The 20,259-nt window shown below is 32.1% G+C and overlaps 1 protein-coding gene across 4 annotated transcripts; it reads right to left on the bottom strand.

The window, feature by feature from the left end:
- Nucleotides 1-646: 646 nt before the first annotated feature.
- Nucleotides 647-13,681, bottom strand: LOC132631053 (F-box protein At5g18160-like). 4 transcript variants are annotated; one of them, XM_060346670.1, is made up of 2 exons: nt 13,408-13,681; nt 647-3,442 (listed from the first exon to the last, which is right to left on the bottom strand). In XM_060346670.1, exon 2 carries the CDS (start codon nt 3,387-3,389, stop codon nt 2,127-2,129), a length of 1,263 nt encoding a protein of 420 aa, XP_060202653.1. In that variant the 5' UTR covers nt 3,390-3,442; nt 13,408-13,681; the 3' UTR covers nt 647-2,126. The 4 variants fall into 4 exon arrangements, with proteins under 4 accessions (XP_060202653.1, XP_060202649.1, XP_060202643.1 ...); XM_060346666.1 differs by having other exon boundaries at nt 648-3,426; XM_060346660.1 differs by lacking the exon at nt 647-3,442 and adding an exon at nt 4,618-6,009 and having other exon boundaries at nt 13,408-13,672.
- Between the last annotated feature and the right edge of the window lie 6,578 nt (nt 13,682-20,259).

The following is a 20,259-nucleotide window of genomic DNA, read 5'->3' as shown; positions in this document are numbered from 1 at the left end:
CATGTGTCGGTTTTGTCTCGAGATATTTGGCCGTTTCTTTAATAATGTGTACCTCTGATATGATTTTTCGCTAATTCTTTTCTTCTTTTTTTTCTCATAATTCTCGTCAAATCTAATAAACAGAGTTTTGATGAATATTTTGTTGGAGACAAAAAGTGTTAACGTTGGCGAATTTAAAGGACCAAAACTGTTAAGTGCATACTTAAGGGACTATTTTTAACCAACCTCCTCATAGTTAAGGACCATTTTTGTTAACATGTGACAAACTTAAATGACCAAAGTCGTTAAGTGCATAGTTAAGGGACTATTTTGAACCTACTCTCATAGTTAAGGGTCCATTTATGTCCTTTATTTGCATTTACTAGCAGCATATTTTTTTGCTCCAGCCTCTTCGGTATCATATTTACTACTTGTATGAATGTTCATCGTACTTTTCAACTTTTTCTTGAAGAAAAATAAGTTCTTCATCATTTATGGAAGAGTTGTCTACTTTGTTTGAATTCTACTCAGCTAATACAGAAGAAACATTGAGAAGACTTAAATAGAAAAGTAATTTACCCTTCCATGTCTTGAAATGAGTACCGTTGAACCGAAATAGCTTGTTAAGATCTCCCATTTTGATATCTGCGGATTTTTCAATTGTAGCCATTGAATCTCCTTACAATTGTTGGTGATAATACAATTGAAAATACAATTACAATTGAAAAATAATATTAAGAAAATAAACTATCTTCAGGCTAAGGCGCGGATATCTAGCTCTCTTTAAAGAGATTCAAGCCCACTACAACAAATTTTTACCTGTCCGACAGTACTCTTCCTGACTTGTCCCCTCCAGGATACAACAGCCCTACCACGTCGTATAACCCAACAAATTCTAGACAAGATGTTGAGTTCAAAACTCCACCAAAAAGAACACCTTCCTTCAGCTAAATAAACTCTCTTTTCTTTTTTTCACTTTTTCAAGAACTCGTCAATATATTTTTCCCACCACAAGTTAAAGATGAATAACTATTTATAGCTAAGAAAATCATCCTTCAATTGAATAAGATATGAATGAAATAGTAAAGTAGGGAGATAATGGAAAAATTATTATTTGCAAGTTACATCAGTTACAAAAAGAATGTACATGAATAATAATTTAATGGAGAACAGAGCTACAAGGATATTACCGCTACATTCTTCATTTCTTCCACTAAATAAATGAGGAGCGGTAATGAGAATTTCAAGGGGCGAAGTATGGCCACAACTTCTGCACAAATGAATTGGATCGGAAGCAAATAAAATGCACTTAATACAATATATTTAATATTAAAATGCTTAATATGACCATCAATCTCCCACTCATTTTAATATTAATATATTATATCAATGTGCATTTTATTTGCTTCCGATCCAATTCATTTGTGCAAAGGTTGTGTACATATTTTCACTTTTCACTTGACTTCTTTACTTTCTTTCTTCTACTGGCTTAGCTCTATAGTGGACCACCAATAGCCAATTTCTCAAACACCATTAGCAAATTCATTTTTGAATGTGAAGGTTGGTTAAATTAGCGCCACATTTATAGCATTTTAAAGTATAGTCCATACCTAGGTTGATAAATAGCACTTTTCGTTTTGCTAGCAGATCTTTAACTGAATGCCTAAGTTGGGGCTGAAGGAAGGAGAATGTCTCATAATTTTTTAATTCTTAATACCCGAAGAGCTCCAGGTAAAGCTCGTTGACTAACCAATACACCGCCCGATAATTGCTACCTCAATACCAAACCAATCGATATCTTATCGGTTGGCTAGCGGATTAATACATTTAAAAGCCGATGACCGACATGTCGAACCGTTAAACATAATTATCCGCCCAATAAGCAGCCCTAAATTATATTTATTTCGGCAAGAAATTTGAGTCACAAAACTATGTGACTAAAAACTAGTATAGTGTAACGTCAAAGGGCAAACTAAGATTCACAAACATTTCCATCTTAATTGGCAAACACCGTATTAAAAAATAAAAGATGCGAAAGAACATTAGATTTCAGTGTATAGAGCCACCAGACATCTCCACAATAAGTAATAATTAATCATTAAATTTCAGTGCACAGAGCCATCAGATATCTCCACCACAAGTAAAAATTAAACATTCTTTCTTAACCCGACCAAATCGTTCAGTGGGGTTATCTTCTCCATAAGACAAGTTATGTGATTAAAAAATAGTCCTATCGAGCCTAGTGAGTTGGGAAGCTCAACCATCAATTTTGTAAATTTCTTGTTGACGGGATCATAAACATAAAACGGGTTCGTTTGGCGATAGTCACTTGAACTTGAACTTGAACCGCAAAGCAATAACTCACCGGAAGAAAGATTCCCAATAGGCTTGACCGTATGAAAGTATCTAAGGAGTTCATCAGGCAAGTCTATATTGTGCTTGCTCCATATAGAGTTTTGATGATCTTCTAACGCCCAAAGTTCCAAAACCGTCTCAAACTGTGTCTTCTTAACACGTGCTACGGCTAGGCGCCCTTCAACTTGACCAAATAGTATGAAACTGCGCTCAAATATTGAGAATACATGTGAGGGCACGCGTGGTAGGTTGAAAATTGTGAAATGCTCTTGGTGGACATCAAAGGCGAGAAGATATTGTGCCCCATTCTCGTGGAAGTTCGGAGTTCTAAATTTGCAATAGATTATACCATTCACAAAGTAACTTTGATCAGTAACAGTGGAAAACCAAGGTAAACCTTCCTGAGCGATCTCTCTCCATCTCCACGCCGATCGTGAACTTGTCTCAAGAGTGAGGATCTCGTAGACTAGTCGATTAGCAACTGTACTACTCAATTTAAGCAATTTGTACAGATTATCCACAGTATCAAAACCGAGAGCATACCAAACACTAAGCCCTTCACCGCGTAAACTTGAGGAGGGAAGCTCCATAAGTTCAAGAGTAGATATATTAAAAAGTGAAACTTGATGACCCGTGTGAAGGCAAGCAAGGCCATTTATAACGGGGGTAATATCCTTATAACCAAAATAAGGCAAACGCGCTCGATGAAAGAACACTTCATTCTTCCCATTTAGGGACGCGTAATAGAGGTCGTTCAAGCGAGAATAGTCGGGCAAATGATGGATGAGTATACCACCGCAAGGCCTATGAGCTTTCATGAATTCAGGTTGACGGATCATTGAAGACCAAGATGTCGATACACACTTAAATATGTCCAAGGTCTTGATGGGTAGCCGAGTTAGCACTTCGAACGCAATATGAGCATGCATTTCTTTAGCGTTTACTGAACTGCACCTAGTAATCTTCTTCCTCTTCGAGATGTCAGAAGGGATTTCTCTCTTGATAGTAATTTTATTCATCTTCTTTGTGACTGGCGTATGCATATGCTTTGTCATCTCCCCTTTTAATGGAAGCAAACCCTCTGATAGATTCCTAACCCAAGCAGAAACTGAAACCTTGTCAGACTAGGAAGGCATTATGTATGGCGATAAATATGGTCTTGTTTAGTACTTATCAAAATATATAGAAAAGTGTGTGTGTGTATATATATATATATATATATATATATATATATATATATATATATATATGGGGTCTTGCTTAGCAGGTATAGCTACTGAAAGAGATTAAATCTATTCCTAAACCAACCAGAAATTGAAACCTCAGCAGACTAGGAAGACATTACTTCTCCCAATAAATATGGATTATACTAGCTGGCATTAAAAAAATAATCATATTTATACTTTCACTATCAACTTAAGGAAAGAAACAGAAAGGGTAATTTTTTTGAACAATTGATAATCCCCTCAAACCACCTCCAATATTTATTTATTTTAATTATTATTATTTTCCCCTCCTATATGCAATGTTTATTTTGTCCTTGACTATTTTAATTCCCCATCTACGTAATACTTTTTTACATTATATATAGTATTTTATTTTTTTCGTAGGTGTGTTTTAATAGTATAACTTAGATTTTATTATACATTATCTTAAATGTTAACTTAAGTTCATTAATATTGTAAGTAGAATAATACTTTTATGCATTTGTTATTAAATATACTGCTATCTTTTATGATTGTGCTCACGTTGTGAATTTCACTGGGTATGTTGTATTTTTGACAGTTTTTAGTTTAATATCACATGAATTCAGTACGCATATGTCTCTCTCTGTTGCGCATAAATAGCACTTTTCATTTTGCTAGCGATTCTTTAACTACATGCCTAAGTTGGGGCTGAAGGAAGCAGAAGATCAAATAATTTTTTAATTCCTAATATCCGAAGAGCTCAAGGTAGAGCTCGTTGATTAACCAATACACCACCCGATAATTGCTAATTCAATACCAAACAAATCTATATCTTATCAGTTGGCTAGCGGAATACATTTAAAAACTAATGACCGATAAGTCGAACGTTAAACACAATTTCGAACCGCTAAACATAATTATCCGTCCGATAAGCAGCCCTAAATTATATTATTTCAGCAAGAAATTTGAGTCACAAAACCATGTGACTAAAAACTAGTATATTGTAATGTCAAAGGGCCAACTAAGATTCACAAACATTTCCATCTTAATTGGCAGACACCGTATTAAAAAATAAAAGATGCGAAAGAACATTAGATTTCAGTGTATAGAGCCATCAGACATTTCCACAATAAGTAATAATTAATCATTAGATTTCAGTGCACAACGTCATCAGACATCTCTACAATAAGTAAAAATTAAACATTCTTTCTTAACCCGACCAAATCATTCAGTGGGGTTATCTTCTCCATAAGACAAGTTATGTAATTAAAACATAGTCCGATCGAGCCTAGTGAGTTGGGAAGCTCAACCATCAATTTTGTAAATTGCTTGCTGACGGGATCATAAACATAAAACGGGTTCGTTTGGCAATAGTCACTTGAACTTGAACCGCAAAGCAATAACTCACCGGAAGAAAGATTCCCAATAGGCTTGACCGTATGAAAGTATCTAAGGAGTTCATCAGGCAAGTCTATATTGTGCTTGCTCCATATAGAGTTTTGATGATCTTCTAACGCCCAAAGTTCCAAAACCGTCTCAAACTGTGTCTTCTTAACACGTGCTACGGCTAGACGCCCTTGAAATTGACCAAATAGTATGAAACTGCGCTCAAATATTGAGAATACATGTGAAGGCACGCGTGGTAGGTTGAAAATTGTGAAATGCTCTTGGTGGACATCAAAGGCGAGAAGATATTGTGCCCCATTCTCGTGGAAGTTCGGAGTTCTAAATTTGCAATAGATTATACCATTCACAAAGTAACTTTGATCAGTAACAGTGGAAAACCAAGGCAAACCTTCCTGAGCGATCTCTCTCCATCTCCATGCCGATCGTGAACTTGTCTCAAGAGTGAGGATCTCGTAGACTAGTCGATTGGCAACTATACTACTCACTTTAAGCAATTTGTACAGATTGTCCACAATATCAAAACCGAGAGCATACCAAACACTAAGCCCTTCACCGCGTAAACTTGAGGAGGGAAGCTCCATAAGTTCAAGAGTAGATATATTAAAAAGTGAAACTTGATGACCCGTGTAAAGGCAAGCAAGGCCATTTATAACGGGAGTAATATCCTTATAACCAAAATAAGGCAAACGCACTCGATGAACGAACACTTCATTCCTCCCATTTAGGGACGCGTAATAGAGGCCCTTCAAGCGAGAATAGTCGGGCAAAAGATGGATGAGTATACCACCGCAAGGCCTATGAGCTTTCATGAATTCAGGTTGACGGATCAAAGAAGACCAAGATGTTGATACACACTTAAATCTGTCCAAGGTCTTGATGGGTAGCCGAGTTAGCACTTCGAACGCAATATCAGCATGAATTTCTTTAACGTTTACTGAACTGCACCTAGTAATCTTCTTCATCTTCTTCCTTTTCGAGATGTTAGAAGGGATTTCTCTCTTGATAGTAATTTTATTCATCTTCTTTGTGACTTGCGTATGCATATGCTTTGTCATCTCCCCTTTTAATGGAAGCAAACCCTCTCATAGATTCCTAAGCCAAGCAGAAAATGAAACCTTGTCAGACTAGGAAGGCATTATGTATGGCGATAAATATGGTCTTATTTAGTACTTATCAAAATATATAGAAGAGTGTGAGTTTGTGTGTGTGTGTATATATATATATGGGGTCTTGCTTAGCAGGTATAGCTACTGAAAGAGATTAAATCTATTCCTAAACCAACCAGAAATTGAAACCTCAGCAGACTAGGAAGACATTACTCCTCCCAGTAAATATGGATTATACTAGCTGGCATTAAAAAAATTAATCATATTTATACTTCCACTATTAATTTAAGGAAAGAAACAGAAAAGGTAATTTTTATGAACAACTGACAATCCCCTAATATTTATTTATTTTAAATTATTTCCCCCTCCTATACACAATGTTTATTTTTCCCTGACATTTTTAATTCTCCATCCACGTAATACCTTTTTGCATTATATATAGTAGTATTTTATTTTTTTTCGTAGGTGTGTTTTACTAGTATAACTTAGATTTTATTATACATTATCATAAATGTTAACTTAAGTTCATTAACATTGTAAGTAGAATAATTCTTTTATGCATTTGTTATTAAATCTACTGCTATCTTTTATGGTTGTTCCCACATTGTGAGATTTAACTGGGTATGTTGTTGTATCTTTTATGGTTGCTAGATTAATATCACATGAATTAAGTACGCATATATCTCTCTTAGTTGCGTGTAGGTATAATACATATTCAAGTTCCTCTCTCTCTCTCATTCTCTTACATGCACAAAAATTTCTGAGTTTCAATTGTCATCAATTAAATAATTTCTAAATTGTACTCCGTTCACTTTTACCTGTTCACTATGGACTTTGCACACTCCTTAAAAAATAATAAATGAAATGCACATTTTATCATGCTTCTCATATTAATTGGTGCATGACTTCTTAAAGGATTTGGAAAATAAATTCGAAGGAGTAATTAATGCTAAGGGTAAAACAAAAGAAATAAATTGTTTCTCTTGATATGCAAAAATAGACAAGTAAAAGTGAAAATCTATTTTTAGAATAGTGCAAAAGTAAAAGTGAACGGAGATAGTAGTTTATGATTCATTTAATGTATAATTATTAATCTTTTAGAAATATCTTTTAACAAAATCTACCTCTAGTTTAATAATTATTTTCTATATTAACTGCATGAGTATATTCTCGTAAGGTCTGTTTGGAAAGCCACCTAGTAACTAGAATTGGTGTAATTACTAGGGCAAAAATTACACAGTATTGCAATTACGAAGACCTGTTTGTTTGTCATAACGTAATTAAAGTGTAATTACTAGCATATGGTTTTGGTTGCAAGAATATAATTACACAATTTGATTAAATTATAAAAATAAGATATTAATTATCAAAAGTAAAAGTTAATATTTGACAAATATGTACCTTTATAAATGATATTAAGTTAGGTATTTAAGATACATATCGTTTCTTAAAATTTATTGGTTAATAAACATATATTTGTAACTAATATTGTAAAAAAATAATTGATATATATTTCTCAAATTAATAATAATTTACTTTAATTAATTATAAAAACAAAAAGCATACTTTTTATAAGAGTCGTGGACGGCATGTCTGAGAAATTAATAATTATAACTATAATGTCATAATATTATTCAAAAGTTTGACATAAAACAATCTATCAATTCTAATTGAAAAAGAACAGCATATAATGTGAAATAACAAGTCAATACTACTGAAGCAAATAATTTGAAATCGAAAATATAACACAAATTCAAGATCTTTTTTTTTTAATTATTACATAATACTCTCATGTCAAATTCCAATATAACACTAAATAAGTTAAAACATAACTTAAGTAGATATAATTCAAAAGAAAAAGAAAACATAAGTTTATAACCTCATTTCAACAAAGAAATTTTACTTTAATGTCATCACTCGCTATATGCCAAGTTGTTAATGAATCCTTTTTTTCTAATATTAGGAGATATACATAGTTTCAAAAAGTAGAATAATAATGCTGTTACGCTAAATGAAGAAAACAAAGAAAAAGTAATTAAGAAATAGAAAAATACGCGCAATTACATGAAATCACAAGAATTAAAAGTTGGAAAATGAGAAGAAAGAATATGAAAAGTAAATAATGTAAAAAGAAAAATATATTTTAAAATTTAAAACAATTTTAAAAGTAAAACTAAAAAGAAGTTAAAATGATAGAAATAAAAAATAAATTAAGAAGAAAAGAAATTAAAATAAAAACAAAAAAGAAAGAAATTAAGAAATAACCGTGTAATTCCGCCAAATTCTCAACACCCTCCCCCTTTTAGAATTGACAAACATGTCAAACTGTTTAATTACATCCAATTCCAATTACCATGGTGGCTTTCCAAATAGTCCTGTAAAATTCTCACTCCTTTTTATCAATTTGTAGATCGAGTTTTAGTCTTGATCACTATTCATCTATCTATATTTATATAATATCTATATTTTATTATAAAAGCATGAACGCCCTTAGCGAAATGTCATACGCTTTTTTTATTAATTAAAAATAAATTTCACACTAGATAAAATAGTACTTTCTACGTTTATGAATAGATATTTAGTTATCTATTGAATATTTAGGACTTCAAAATCAACTACATTTCGTGTATTAATAAAATCAAAGTTTGATTTACAATGAAACACCACAACTTTAGTCCGTTTTCCATTTCTTTAGAGGACGAAGAATGCGTGTCTAATGAAACTAGGATATCCCTTGTCAGAAGACATTATGGAAATTCATGTGCCAAAAAAACAAATTCACTAGGTTCGTCAATCTTTCTCTCTGTCAATTTATGATTACACCAACCATCCCTTTTAGCTTTATTTTGTTAATGATTTATTAATTTTATTTATACATGCTCTCACTTTTGCCTTTTAAAGTTTCTCAATATGTATTTCAGATGTATAAAATTAGTTGTAGCTTGATTATTAATTTTTTTTTTTAATGACATTGGTTATTAATTTTTTTTTTCTTATTTGACATACGTAAGAACTAATATTTAGAAGATTAAGATTGAGTAATATCTTTAATTTATGTAAATTTCTTCCTATGTATTATCTCTGCATATTATGGTGATATTTTCTTTTTTCTATTAACCCTCAAGTCAGTTAATTGACAATATCACATTCATCTAACTGTTGCCCAGCGCTCAACATTGACCCTAGTACGGGATGATAATAGTTTAGCTCGAGATAAAATTTTGGTACAATTATTTTTATGTTAATAATAGTTTACCTAATATGGCTGATATTGCAGTGTTAGTTCAAGATTGTAATATAAGTCCAATTATAAGACAGCAATGCAAGAAAAATTCAAACAATATCTTTTCCGCATTCTGCATATTTTTCAAATTGTTGTTGTGTTAAATCCTTGTACGAAATTATCTACTGCACAAGAATTTACAGAAATATGTTACGACTTTTCGAAATGCAAGAGTTTGAACAACCAGTTTGGGAACTTCTAAGGCTAACATAATAACAAACACTACTAAATTGTATGATTATCATCAACAATTACTTGAAAATGCTACACCAAATATTCCAAACCCTACTTATGCAGTGACGGATCCAGGATTTTTACTCAGAGTGTTCGGAAAGAACAACAGAAGCTACATATAAAAAATAATGGTGTCACTGGGAATTGAATCTAAGACGCTAGAGACAAATCTAAACACCCTAGACCGCTTGAGCTAACCTTTTGCATTTGTTCAGGGTATTCAAAAATTAATATATGTATATAAACACAGAAAATTTACCCTATATATAGAACACCCTCCCCACCATCTAAATCCGCCCTCACTACAAGAAAGTATAGAAATGGCAACAAAAAATTTAATATTTAGCAACAACTTAGTTTTATTGTTGGCAAATGAACTTTTTTGTTGCCAAACAATTTAATTTTGTTGCCATAGTATTGATTATTGTTGCAAAAAATGCTTTTGGCAACAAAAAAAAAGTTGTTGCCCGTCATTGCATCGTAGCAAACAAGCCCTCAATGTAAGATGAAAGTTTAAAAAATGCAATCTTGTTCAGATATTCAACTAGAGCTGAGAAAAAAAGTTCAGCATGCAAGAATAACCAGAAGAGGACGCAACTTATGAAGAGATCATGTCAATTGGATCTGACCAAAGAAGCGAAAGCAATGATGAAACACCGATTCCAACAACTCCTCCTCAAATCAACATTGAAGAAACAAAGAGACAGTATATGTCAACATGTAATTTCAGTTTTCAGAAAAAATGTACTTTGAAATTTTTCTGTTTTCTAATTAGTTCATTGAAGTAGAAACTTTATTGTAATGTGCAAAGTTTAAGAGCCCGTTTGGATTGGCTTATAAGTGGTCAAACCAGCTTATAAACTGTTTTTTGATTTTTTAGGTGTTTGGCAAAGCAGCTTATAAGCTAAAAATTTGCTTAGAATAAGCCAAAAAAATAAGTTGGGGTGGCCCAACTTATTTTTTTTTGGCTTATAAGCTGTTTTTTGGTCAAACCAGCTTGTAAGCCTCTTTTTTTAAGCTAAACCAGACGGGCTCTAAAATTCAAAATACAAACTTGCAATTTACAAATTGTATTAGAAATGAGGAAAAGACATAAAAAACACACTCAAACTATAGCGAAATTGTTTTAGCATAACATGTTGTGCACGCGCTGCCACCTATATATTTTACTATTTCTTTTTCATTTTTTATTTCTATTCTAGATCTTTACCCTTTTCCTTTTTCCTTATTTTTCCGATATATTCCTTTTTCTTTGCATTTTCTTTCCCTTGACCCTTCCCCTCTAATTCCATCTTCCATAGTTGTGTCCTATTCGTTCCTGTCCTCTATTCTTCATTCTCTTGTCAATACAACATTTGTATTCTTCAATAACTTTCTATTCTAAAACACCCAAAATAGAACAAAAATACAAAACAAAAAAAAACAAAGAAAATTTTCTGGTGAGTTTACAAAACTCTCTCTCATTAATTTAACTCATATATCTTCAAATATAACTACAAGTGTACACCCATCTTCTCCTCTTTCTTATTTTAGTTTAACTATATTTATAAGAAAAGAAAAGGAAAAAAAAACAGAACAGGTGCACTAAGCTACCGCTACGCGCGAGGTCTGGGGAAGGACCGGACCACAAGAATCTATTGTATATTGATTAAAAACCTTAATATATATCTTTATTTTATATTCTAAATTTTAAATCAATAGAATAAACACTTAATTAAAATCTTCCATAAAAAAGATTTGAATTCATTTACCTATTTATATGATACTAATTGTAAGTGAACCTTAATTTTAAAAAAAAAAAAATTATAATTTGACACTCATATGGACGTAGAGCATCTATGAAGCTTAGAACTGTTCTCCAAAAGCTGTTTTTTTAATGTTTTTCATTTTCCTTAGATAACAACTAGAAGAGTACAAGGGTAGAAGCTTGATCAATTTTGAAATAAACAGCAAGCTGTGATGTAGCTTGGTTGTGTACTCAACTGTTACTTGGTGATTGATATAAAAGATTAGTTACCACAAATTAAGGATATGTATGATGGCGCTAAGAGAAGAGTAAAATCAGTGGAAGGAGACTCAGAACATTTTCCAATCGTGATGGGATTGCAGCATGTTTCGGCCCTCCCGTTTTTGTTCGTCCTAATTATAGATGAATTGACGCAGCATATTCAGAGGGAAGTGACATAGTATATGTTATTCGCAGATAATATAGTATTGATTGACGAGACGCAAGAGGAGTTAATGAGAGGCTGGAAGTTTGGAGACGGATTCTTAAGTCTAAAGGTTTTAGATTACGCAGAACTAAGACTGAGTATCTGAAGTGCAAGTTCAGTGACATAGCGCATGAGGTGGAGGTGAAGATTGATAAACAATCTATACCCAGGAAGGGAAATATCAAGTACTTTGGGTCCATAATGCAATGTAACGAAGTGATTGACGAGGATGTTGCGCATCGTATTGGAGCAGAGTAGGTGAAGTGGAGGCTGCTTCTGGGGTTTTGGTTGATAAGAATGTGTCATCAAGGCTTAAAGATAAATTTTATAGAGCGGTTGTTAGAACTACTTTGTTTGTATGGGGTAGAGTGTTGGTCAATCAAGAACGCACATGTTCAGAAGATGAAGGTATATAAGATGGGGATACTCAGATGGATGGGTGGTCAAACTAGGAGAAATATGGGCAAGGACAAGGAGAGAGTGTTCGCCGTGGAGGACAAGACGAGAGAAGCGAGACTGAGATGATTCAAACACGTGAAGAGAAGGTGTGTGTAAGTACCAGTGAAGAGGTGCGGGAGGTTGGCCATAATGAGTGTAAGGAGAGGTAGAGGTAGTTCGAAGAAGAACTGCATGGAGGTGATTCGACAGGATATGACACACTTTCAAATTATCGAGGACATGACCCTAGATAAGAAAGTTTGAAGGTCAAGAATCAACGTAGAAAGTTAGTAGGTAGCCGAGTGTTGTAGAAACTTTATATTGTAGCGCCTTTATGTGGGAGAAACAGGGGGCTAGTCTCCTCTTATCCTCTCTCTGTATTAGTAGTAATACTATTCAGTACTTGCGTAGTATCTTTTACTTTGTTTTTCTTTGTTCCCTGTTGCTTTATTTGTTGAGCTTATCTTACCACTTTGTTGCTAATATTTTTCAGTTTAACTTGTTTTTGGTACTGCGTCATTGAGTCGAGGTCTATCAAAAGCCTCTCTACCCCCACAAAGGTAGGCATAATATCTATGTACATCCTACCCTCCTCAAATTTCACTTATGGGATTACACTGGATATGTTTTTGTTGTTTTACTAGTTACCAAAAGAAAACTATTGTTTTAAGAATTAATTCATTCAAACATTTCTTTAAATGGACAAATAAAAAGACTTGATTAAAAAAAGAGTCAAATTGAAAAATAAAATCATCATACACATGTAAAAAAGAATGAAAGAAGGAAAGTCAGAATCATAGTTGTACTAAGAAGATAAAATTTTAATTTTCTCACTCATTTGCCCAACAACCTCAAGCAACCCAAAAAATAATTGAAAACTTTTATCAGTAATAAAATTGGAATTATATATTGATATAATAATAGCAAAGCTTTTGGGGGCCTTTAACGCATAGGCTTTCAGATCTTATCCTTGAACAAACCTACCACTGTAGTATAACGCGTTTGATTATTTTGATTGATTTAGATATTCCCTATATTCAGAAAAGGGAAATTTCTTACTAGTTAAAGTTCTTTATAAAATTTATCAAATAAGTCAGCTGTCCACTCTGCATCCGTTAAACTGAATTTAAAATGACCATAAACGTCCAGATCCAGAAAAAGAAAGATCAATGGAGAAAAATCAGCAGAAAGCACAATAACATTACCTATAATCAGCAAAGATATTGAGATCCAGAGGAAGAAAGCTCCACCAGTTTAAGAGGAAGATTCATCTCCCATATAAGGAGTTTGCCAATTGGAGTACTTTTGTCCTTTTTCCATTAATTTTGGGAATTGGTAGAGTCCCAAAGAGAGAAGAATTGGGGTGTGAGAATTACAGAGAGAGGTGAATTAGGGTGAGAGAGAAAAGTTTAGAAGAGAGAAGGAGAAAACAAAAGGACACACAAAAACTAATAATTTATAGAGGATTTTTGTTTGGGTAAAAAAGTTACTCCGATTTACATGACAATATTTTCTTTTTGACATGCTTAAAAAAGAATATCATATTTTTATATTTAAAAATAATTTAACTTTACAAAATAATTTATATCTATATATTTATATAAGGTTTATTTTAAACCACTCATTTTAAAACATGTGATACTAGTAGCACTTGTCAGGGTATTGAAATTACAAAAATATGAAAACCTTTAAAATATTACTGCCTCTATTCAAAATCAGTGTTCACTTAAAGACCCGTTTGGCCATGAAAATTCATTTTTTTTGTGGAATTTTTTTTTCACTTTATTTGAAAATGAATGTTTGATGATGAAAATTTTAAATACTACTTCACCTTAATTTCACTTTTTTCACTTTCATACACTCGAATAATCAAATATCTCTTGCAAAAACTATAACTAAACACAACTCCATCTTCAACTTCAACTTCAAAATTAAAAAAAAAAAAAGTGAAAAATATTTGATTTTCATGGTCAAAAACCTACTTACCGTTTACCATATCCCTTGAGAAAATGCTAACTTCTAAAAAGAAATTGATATTTTGGCTAGATTATTACACAGTAATAAACGCAATGTAATCTCACAAATGGAGTCTAGAAAGGGTAGGGTGTACACAAACTTTCCTTGGGAGGTAGAGAAAAAACATGACAAAAAGGTCAAACAAGAGTTGATAAAAGTAAATTGCATAATACTATAGATAAGCGTTACGAAGAAAAGGAACAATAAGTACAACAAACTAATACAATAATCACAGTATAAGAAATAACATCTGGTAACAGAAAATCGAAGGGTAAGAAACTACAAAGATATATTATGCTTATTAGTATGGGTGAGTATGAAACAACGCTCTACTACCTACTAACCTTTTACTCTAATCCGCATCCTGCACAACCTCCTATCTAAGGTCATGTCCGCGGTAAGCTGCAACTGCACCATATTTGAGCTAAATAGTTCTTAATTAAATACAACCTTATTAATATAATTTCTTAACTACATAAAAAACCATTTATCTATATATGGGTAAATTTAAAAGAAAATAACTAATTCCTTCTTAATTATGCAAGTAAGCACTTATTTGAATCAAAATGAAAGAAGCCAGGTGAACACTTGTTTTGAACCACAAGAGTAGTACTTCATTCGTCCTGGAAAAAATTATCTTACTTTATATATTAGTTTGTTTAAAAAAATTGACATATTTCAATATTTAAAACAAATTAAATTTTTGAGATGATTTACAGCTATATAAATGTTATATTGAACCATACATTTTAATAATTTTCCTTTATTTCATAAATTTCATACCAAATTAAACTAAAATAATGTTTTTGAAACGGAGAGTAATAAGATAAGCAAGTAAGTTATTTTCTCCAAAAAGAAAAGATTAGTGGAGTCCACGTGGAAAAGCAAGTAAAGGCTGTGATAATGTTTCCTTGAACGAAACCCTCTGTGTTACCCACCACGTGGTACTCCCGATCCGCACGTTCAAAACAACCTGCATTGCACTTTTATTTTCTACTCTCTCTGTTTTAATGTAAGTATCTTATTTTTAAAATGATATAATTTAAAATACATTTTAATACATTATACACATTTTTAATTTAAAAATATAAGATTCAAAAATCTTTATAAACTTTATGGCCAATCAAACTAATACACTTTAAATAGAACGGAGGAGTACTTGTTTATGTGCCTTGAACTGTAGTCTAGCGTTTATTATAAAAAAATTAATTAAAGATAATGGTAACATTTATTTAACTTGTAAATAAAATTTAAAGCCTTCATGCTTGTTGAAGCTTTCACCTTCTAAAACAAAAACAAAAAAGAGAAAAGTATTACGATTCTTGAATTGCATACATCTAGGTTGCATATTGCGGGAAGGTACCTTAAATAAATTCAGAATGATCCAAAAGACGTAAAGAGAATCAAACAGGATGCATAATCATAATTGAAAAAAAGGACTCCTGTATGATAACCATAAAAGGACTCCTATATGATTTGTTTAGGACATATGTCATTTGTATTAGGATGCCACCGACCTTGAAACGGGAATAAAAGGACTCCTATATGATACTTCTTCTATTTCAAAAAGAACGTCTATTTAGAGATTCTTGAAATTAAATTTTGGATATCATATATATCTGTTGTATAACACAATATATCAAGGCTGCATTATTATGTTATTGGGTTGATTGTTGTCCCATTTTCATCTTTTTCTATGCTTTAATGATATACAAATGTGATATGGGTATTAGAAGCGTGTGCATATCTATGTTTCTGTGTATATCGGTTATGTCTATTTGAAGTGTACCTGGGCTATTCAATGGTTTTGATTGACATATTCATGTTAAATCCCTTAGTGAATTATTTGCTAAGTATGGATACCTTCTAATTCCCATGAGCCCATCATCTCCGCCACCCAACATCTACATTATATCGAGTCCAGCCATGGGTTAAAATGGCACAAAAATTAGATTGTGGTTTATCAATCCCTTTGTGAGCTCAAGCCCAAAGCCCAAATCTCTTTTCTTTCCCTCATTTCGGACTGAAGCGTCTGTTTCTTATCCCCAGACCCCAATATGCTCAACTTTCAGAAGACTCCAAGTAAAAACCTTTTCATAGTATGTTCGATAACATATCGGTTTTGCACAAGTTCCTTAAATCCTTTAAAGCCATTTTAAGGGGAAATCAGTTTTACAAAACACCTTGCATATTTCTTATTTTTTTAAGGGAGAAAAGTCATTTATCTTTTGAATTGGGACTTTGTTTGAAAAACAGATTTCCTATTCATGCTAACGACATTCACATCGTTTGCCTACTTGTATTTCTCTAGGTTCTACATGATTTTGAATAATACACGGATCTTTACAATACACATATAAACATTAGCAAAATGAAATGCAAATGGGCTGGTGGGTTTAGTTGCAAATGGGCTGGTGTTATACAACAGATATATATGATATCCAAAATTTAATTTCAAGAATCTCTAAATAGACGTTCTTTTTGAAATAGAAGAAGTATCATATAGGAGTCCTTTTATTCCCGTTTCAAGGTCGTGGCATCCTAATTCAAATGATATATGTCCTAAACAAATCATATAGGAGTCCTTTTATGGTTATCATACAGGAGTCCTTTTTTTAAATTATGATTATGCATACTGTTTGATTCTCTTTACGTCTTTTGGATCATTCTGAATTTATTTAAGGTACCTTCCCGCAATATGCAACCTAGATGTATGCAATTCAAGAATCGTAATACTTTTCTCTTTTTTGTTTTTGTTTTAGAAGATGAAAGCTTCAACAAGCATGAAGGCTTTAAATTTATTTACAAGTTAAATAAATGTTACCATTATCTTTAATTAAAATTTTTATAATAAACGCTAGACTACAGTTCGAGGCACATAAACAAGTACTCCTCCATTCTATTTTAAGTGTATTAGTTATTTTCTTTTAAATTTACCCATATATAGATAAATGGGTTTTTATGTAGTCAAGAAATTATATTAATAAGGTTGTATTTAATTAAGAATAATTTAGCTCAAATATGGTGCAGTTGCAGCTTACCGCGGACATGACCTTAGACAGGAGGTTGTGGAGGACGCGGATTAGAGTAGAAGGTTAGTAGGTAGTAGAGCGTTGTTTCATACTCACCCATACTAATAAGCATAATATATCTTTGTAGTTTCTTGCCCTTCAATTTTCTATTACCAGATGTTATTTCTTATACTGTGATTATTGTATTAGTTTGTTTTACTTGCTGTTCCTTTTCTTCGTAATGCTTATCTATAGTATTATGCAATTTACTTTTATCAATTCTTGTTTGACCTTTTTGTCATGTTTTCTCTACCTCCCAAGGAAGGTTTGTGTACACCCTACCCTCTCTAGACTCCATTTATGGGATTACACTGGGTATATTATTGTGTAATAATCTAGTCAAAATATCATTTTCTTTTTAGAAGTTAGTATTTTCTCAAGGGGTATGGTAAACGCTAAGTAGGTGTTTGACCATGAAAATCAAATTTTGGAATAACTTGTTTCCAATCAAACGACCCCTGAGGGTTTGTGGTCTTCGAGTTGCATCCTTCCTTGTCTAAAAACACACTGTGACGCTATGGTTGTAGTTGAAACATTTATCACATTTTGCGCCATTTTTTTAAGAATCAGAATTTATTTTGAGAACTTTTCTTTTCCACCAGTGCAAATTGCCAAAATCATTATCATAATTCTCCACGGGCTGTGCATTAAATAAACTTGAAGCTAGTTTAAGCTAGTACTACAACGTGGCGTATATGTGATTATACTCCAAACATTAAGGCTTAAAACATCTGCTTCTTTTAGAAGGAGTTGAAGCATAAGTAGAGGCACTACAAGACAAAAGATATTTGACAACAATTTTTTTTTGATTGCCATAGATTGATTATTGTTGCAAAAAGTACTTTTAGCAATTAAAAAAAAATGTTGCATTAACTTTTTCCAATGGTTGTTATTGCAATGACGGGCAATAACTTTTTTTTGTTGCCAAAAGTATTTTTTGCAACAATAATCAATACTATGACAACAAAATTAAATTGTTTGGCAACAAAAAAGTTTATTTGCCAACAATAAAACTAAGTTGTTGCTAAATATTAAATTTTTTGTTGCCATTTCTATACTTTCTTGTAGTGAGGGCGGATTTAGATGGTGGGGAGGGTGTTCTATATATAGGTTAAATTTTCTGTGTTTATATACATATATTAATTTTTGAATACCCTGAACAAGTGTAAAAGGTTAGTTCAAGCGGTGTAGGGTGTTTAAATTTGTCTCTAGCGTCCTAGGTTCAATTCCTAGTGACACCATTATTTTTTATATTTAGCTTCTGTTGTTCTTTCCGAACACTTTGAGTGAAAATCCTGGATCCGTCACTGCATAAGTAGGGTTTGGAATATTTGGTGTAGCATTTTCAAGTAATTGTTGATGATTTTATTGAGTCGAGGGTCTCTCGGAAACAGCCATCCTACCTTGATAGGAGTAAGGTCTGCGTACACTCTACCCTCCCCAGACCCCACGTTGTGGGATTTCACTGGGTTGTTGTTGTTGTTGTTGTTGATGATAATCATACAATTTAGTAGTGTTTGTTATTATGTTAGCCTTAGAAGTTCCCAAACTGGTTGTTCAAACTCTTGCATTTCGAAAAGTCGTAACATATTTCTGTAAATTCTTGTGCAGTAGATAATTTCGTACAAGGATTTAACACAACAACAATTTGAAAAATATGCAGAATGCGGAAAAGATATTGTTTGAATTTTTTCTTGCATTGCTGTCTTATAATTGGACTTATATTACAATCTTGAACTAACACTGCAATATCAGCCGTATTAGGTAAACTATTATTAACATAAAAATAATTGTACCAAAATTTTATCTTGAGCTAAACTATTATCATCCCGTACTAGGGTCAATGTTGAGCGCTGGGCAACAGTTAGAAACAACCAGTGTTTGCAAAAACAAGAAATTTGTAATTCAGTAGTTTACTGAGCACGTGTAGTTTAGCCACTTTTAAATTTTAATATAAATTTATAAGAATATGGCGTAACTTAAAGAACACTTATTAACTTACAAAAAGTGCAAATTCTAGTGAAAAAACGAAGTTCCGACTTTATTTCTTATTTTCCACCTTCTACTGAAAATGAAGCAGGTTGAGGATATTTAACTAACTCGGCAAATTGGGAAATTGTACCCCATAAAAGTCCTCAAAATATAATTGTCTTATTAAATTATTCTCATATTATTGAATTCCACCAAAACCTGATGAATGTGATATTGTCAATTAACTGACTTGAGGGTTTATAGAAAAAAGAAAATATCACCATAATATGCAGATATAATTCATAGGAAGAAATTTACATAAATTAAAGATATTACTCAATCTTAATCTTCTAAATATTAGTTCTTACGTATGTCAAATAAGAAAAAAAATATTTAATAACCAATGTCATTAAAAAATAAAAATAATAATCAAGCTACAACTAATTTTATACATCTGAAATACATATTGAGAAACTTTAAAAGGCAAAAGTGAGAGCATGTATAAATAAAATTAATAAATCATTAACAAAATAAAGCTAAAAGGGATGGTTGGTGTAATCATAAATTGACAGAGAGAAAGATTGACGAAGCTAAAAGGAATTTTTTTTGGCACATGAATTTCCATAATGTCTTTTGACAAGGGATATCCTAGTTTCATTAGACACGCATTCTCCATCCTCTCAAGAAATGGAAAACGGACTAAAGTTGTGGTGTTTCATTGTAAATCAAACTTTGATTTTATTAATACACGAAATGTAGTTGATTTTGAAGTCCTAAATATTCAAAAGATAACTAAATATCTATTCATAAATGTAGAAAAAACAATTTAATTAAGTACTATTTTATCTAGTGTGAAATTTATTTTTAATTAATAAAAAAAGCGTATGACATTTCGCTAAGGGCGTTCATGCTTTTATAATAAAATATAGATATTATATAAATATAGATAGATGAATAGTGATCAAGACTAAAACTTGATCTACAAATTGATAAAAAGGG

The sequence above is a fragment of the Lycium barbarum genome, chromosome 1 (assembly GCF_019175385.1).
Source record: "Lycium barbarum isolate Lr01 chromosome 1, ASM1917538v2, whole genome shotgun sequence".
NCBI lineage: Eukaryota > Viridiplantae > Streptophyta > Magnoliopsida > Solanales > Solanaceae > Lycium > Lycium barbarum.
Note: the sequence above shows the minus strand (reverse complement) of the source record. Positions and strands in the feature narration are given on the sequence as shown.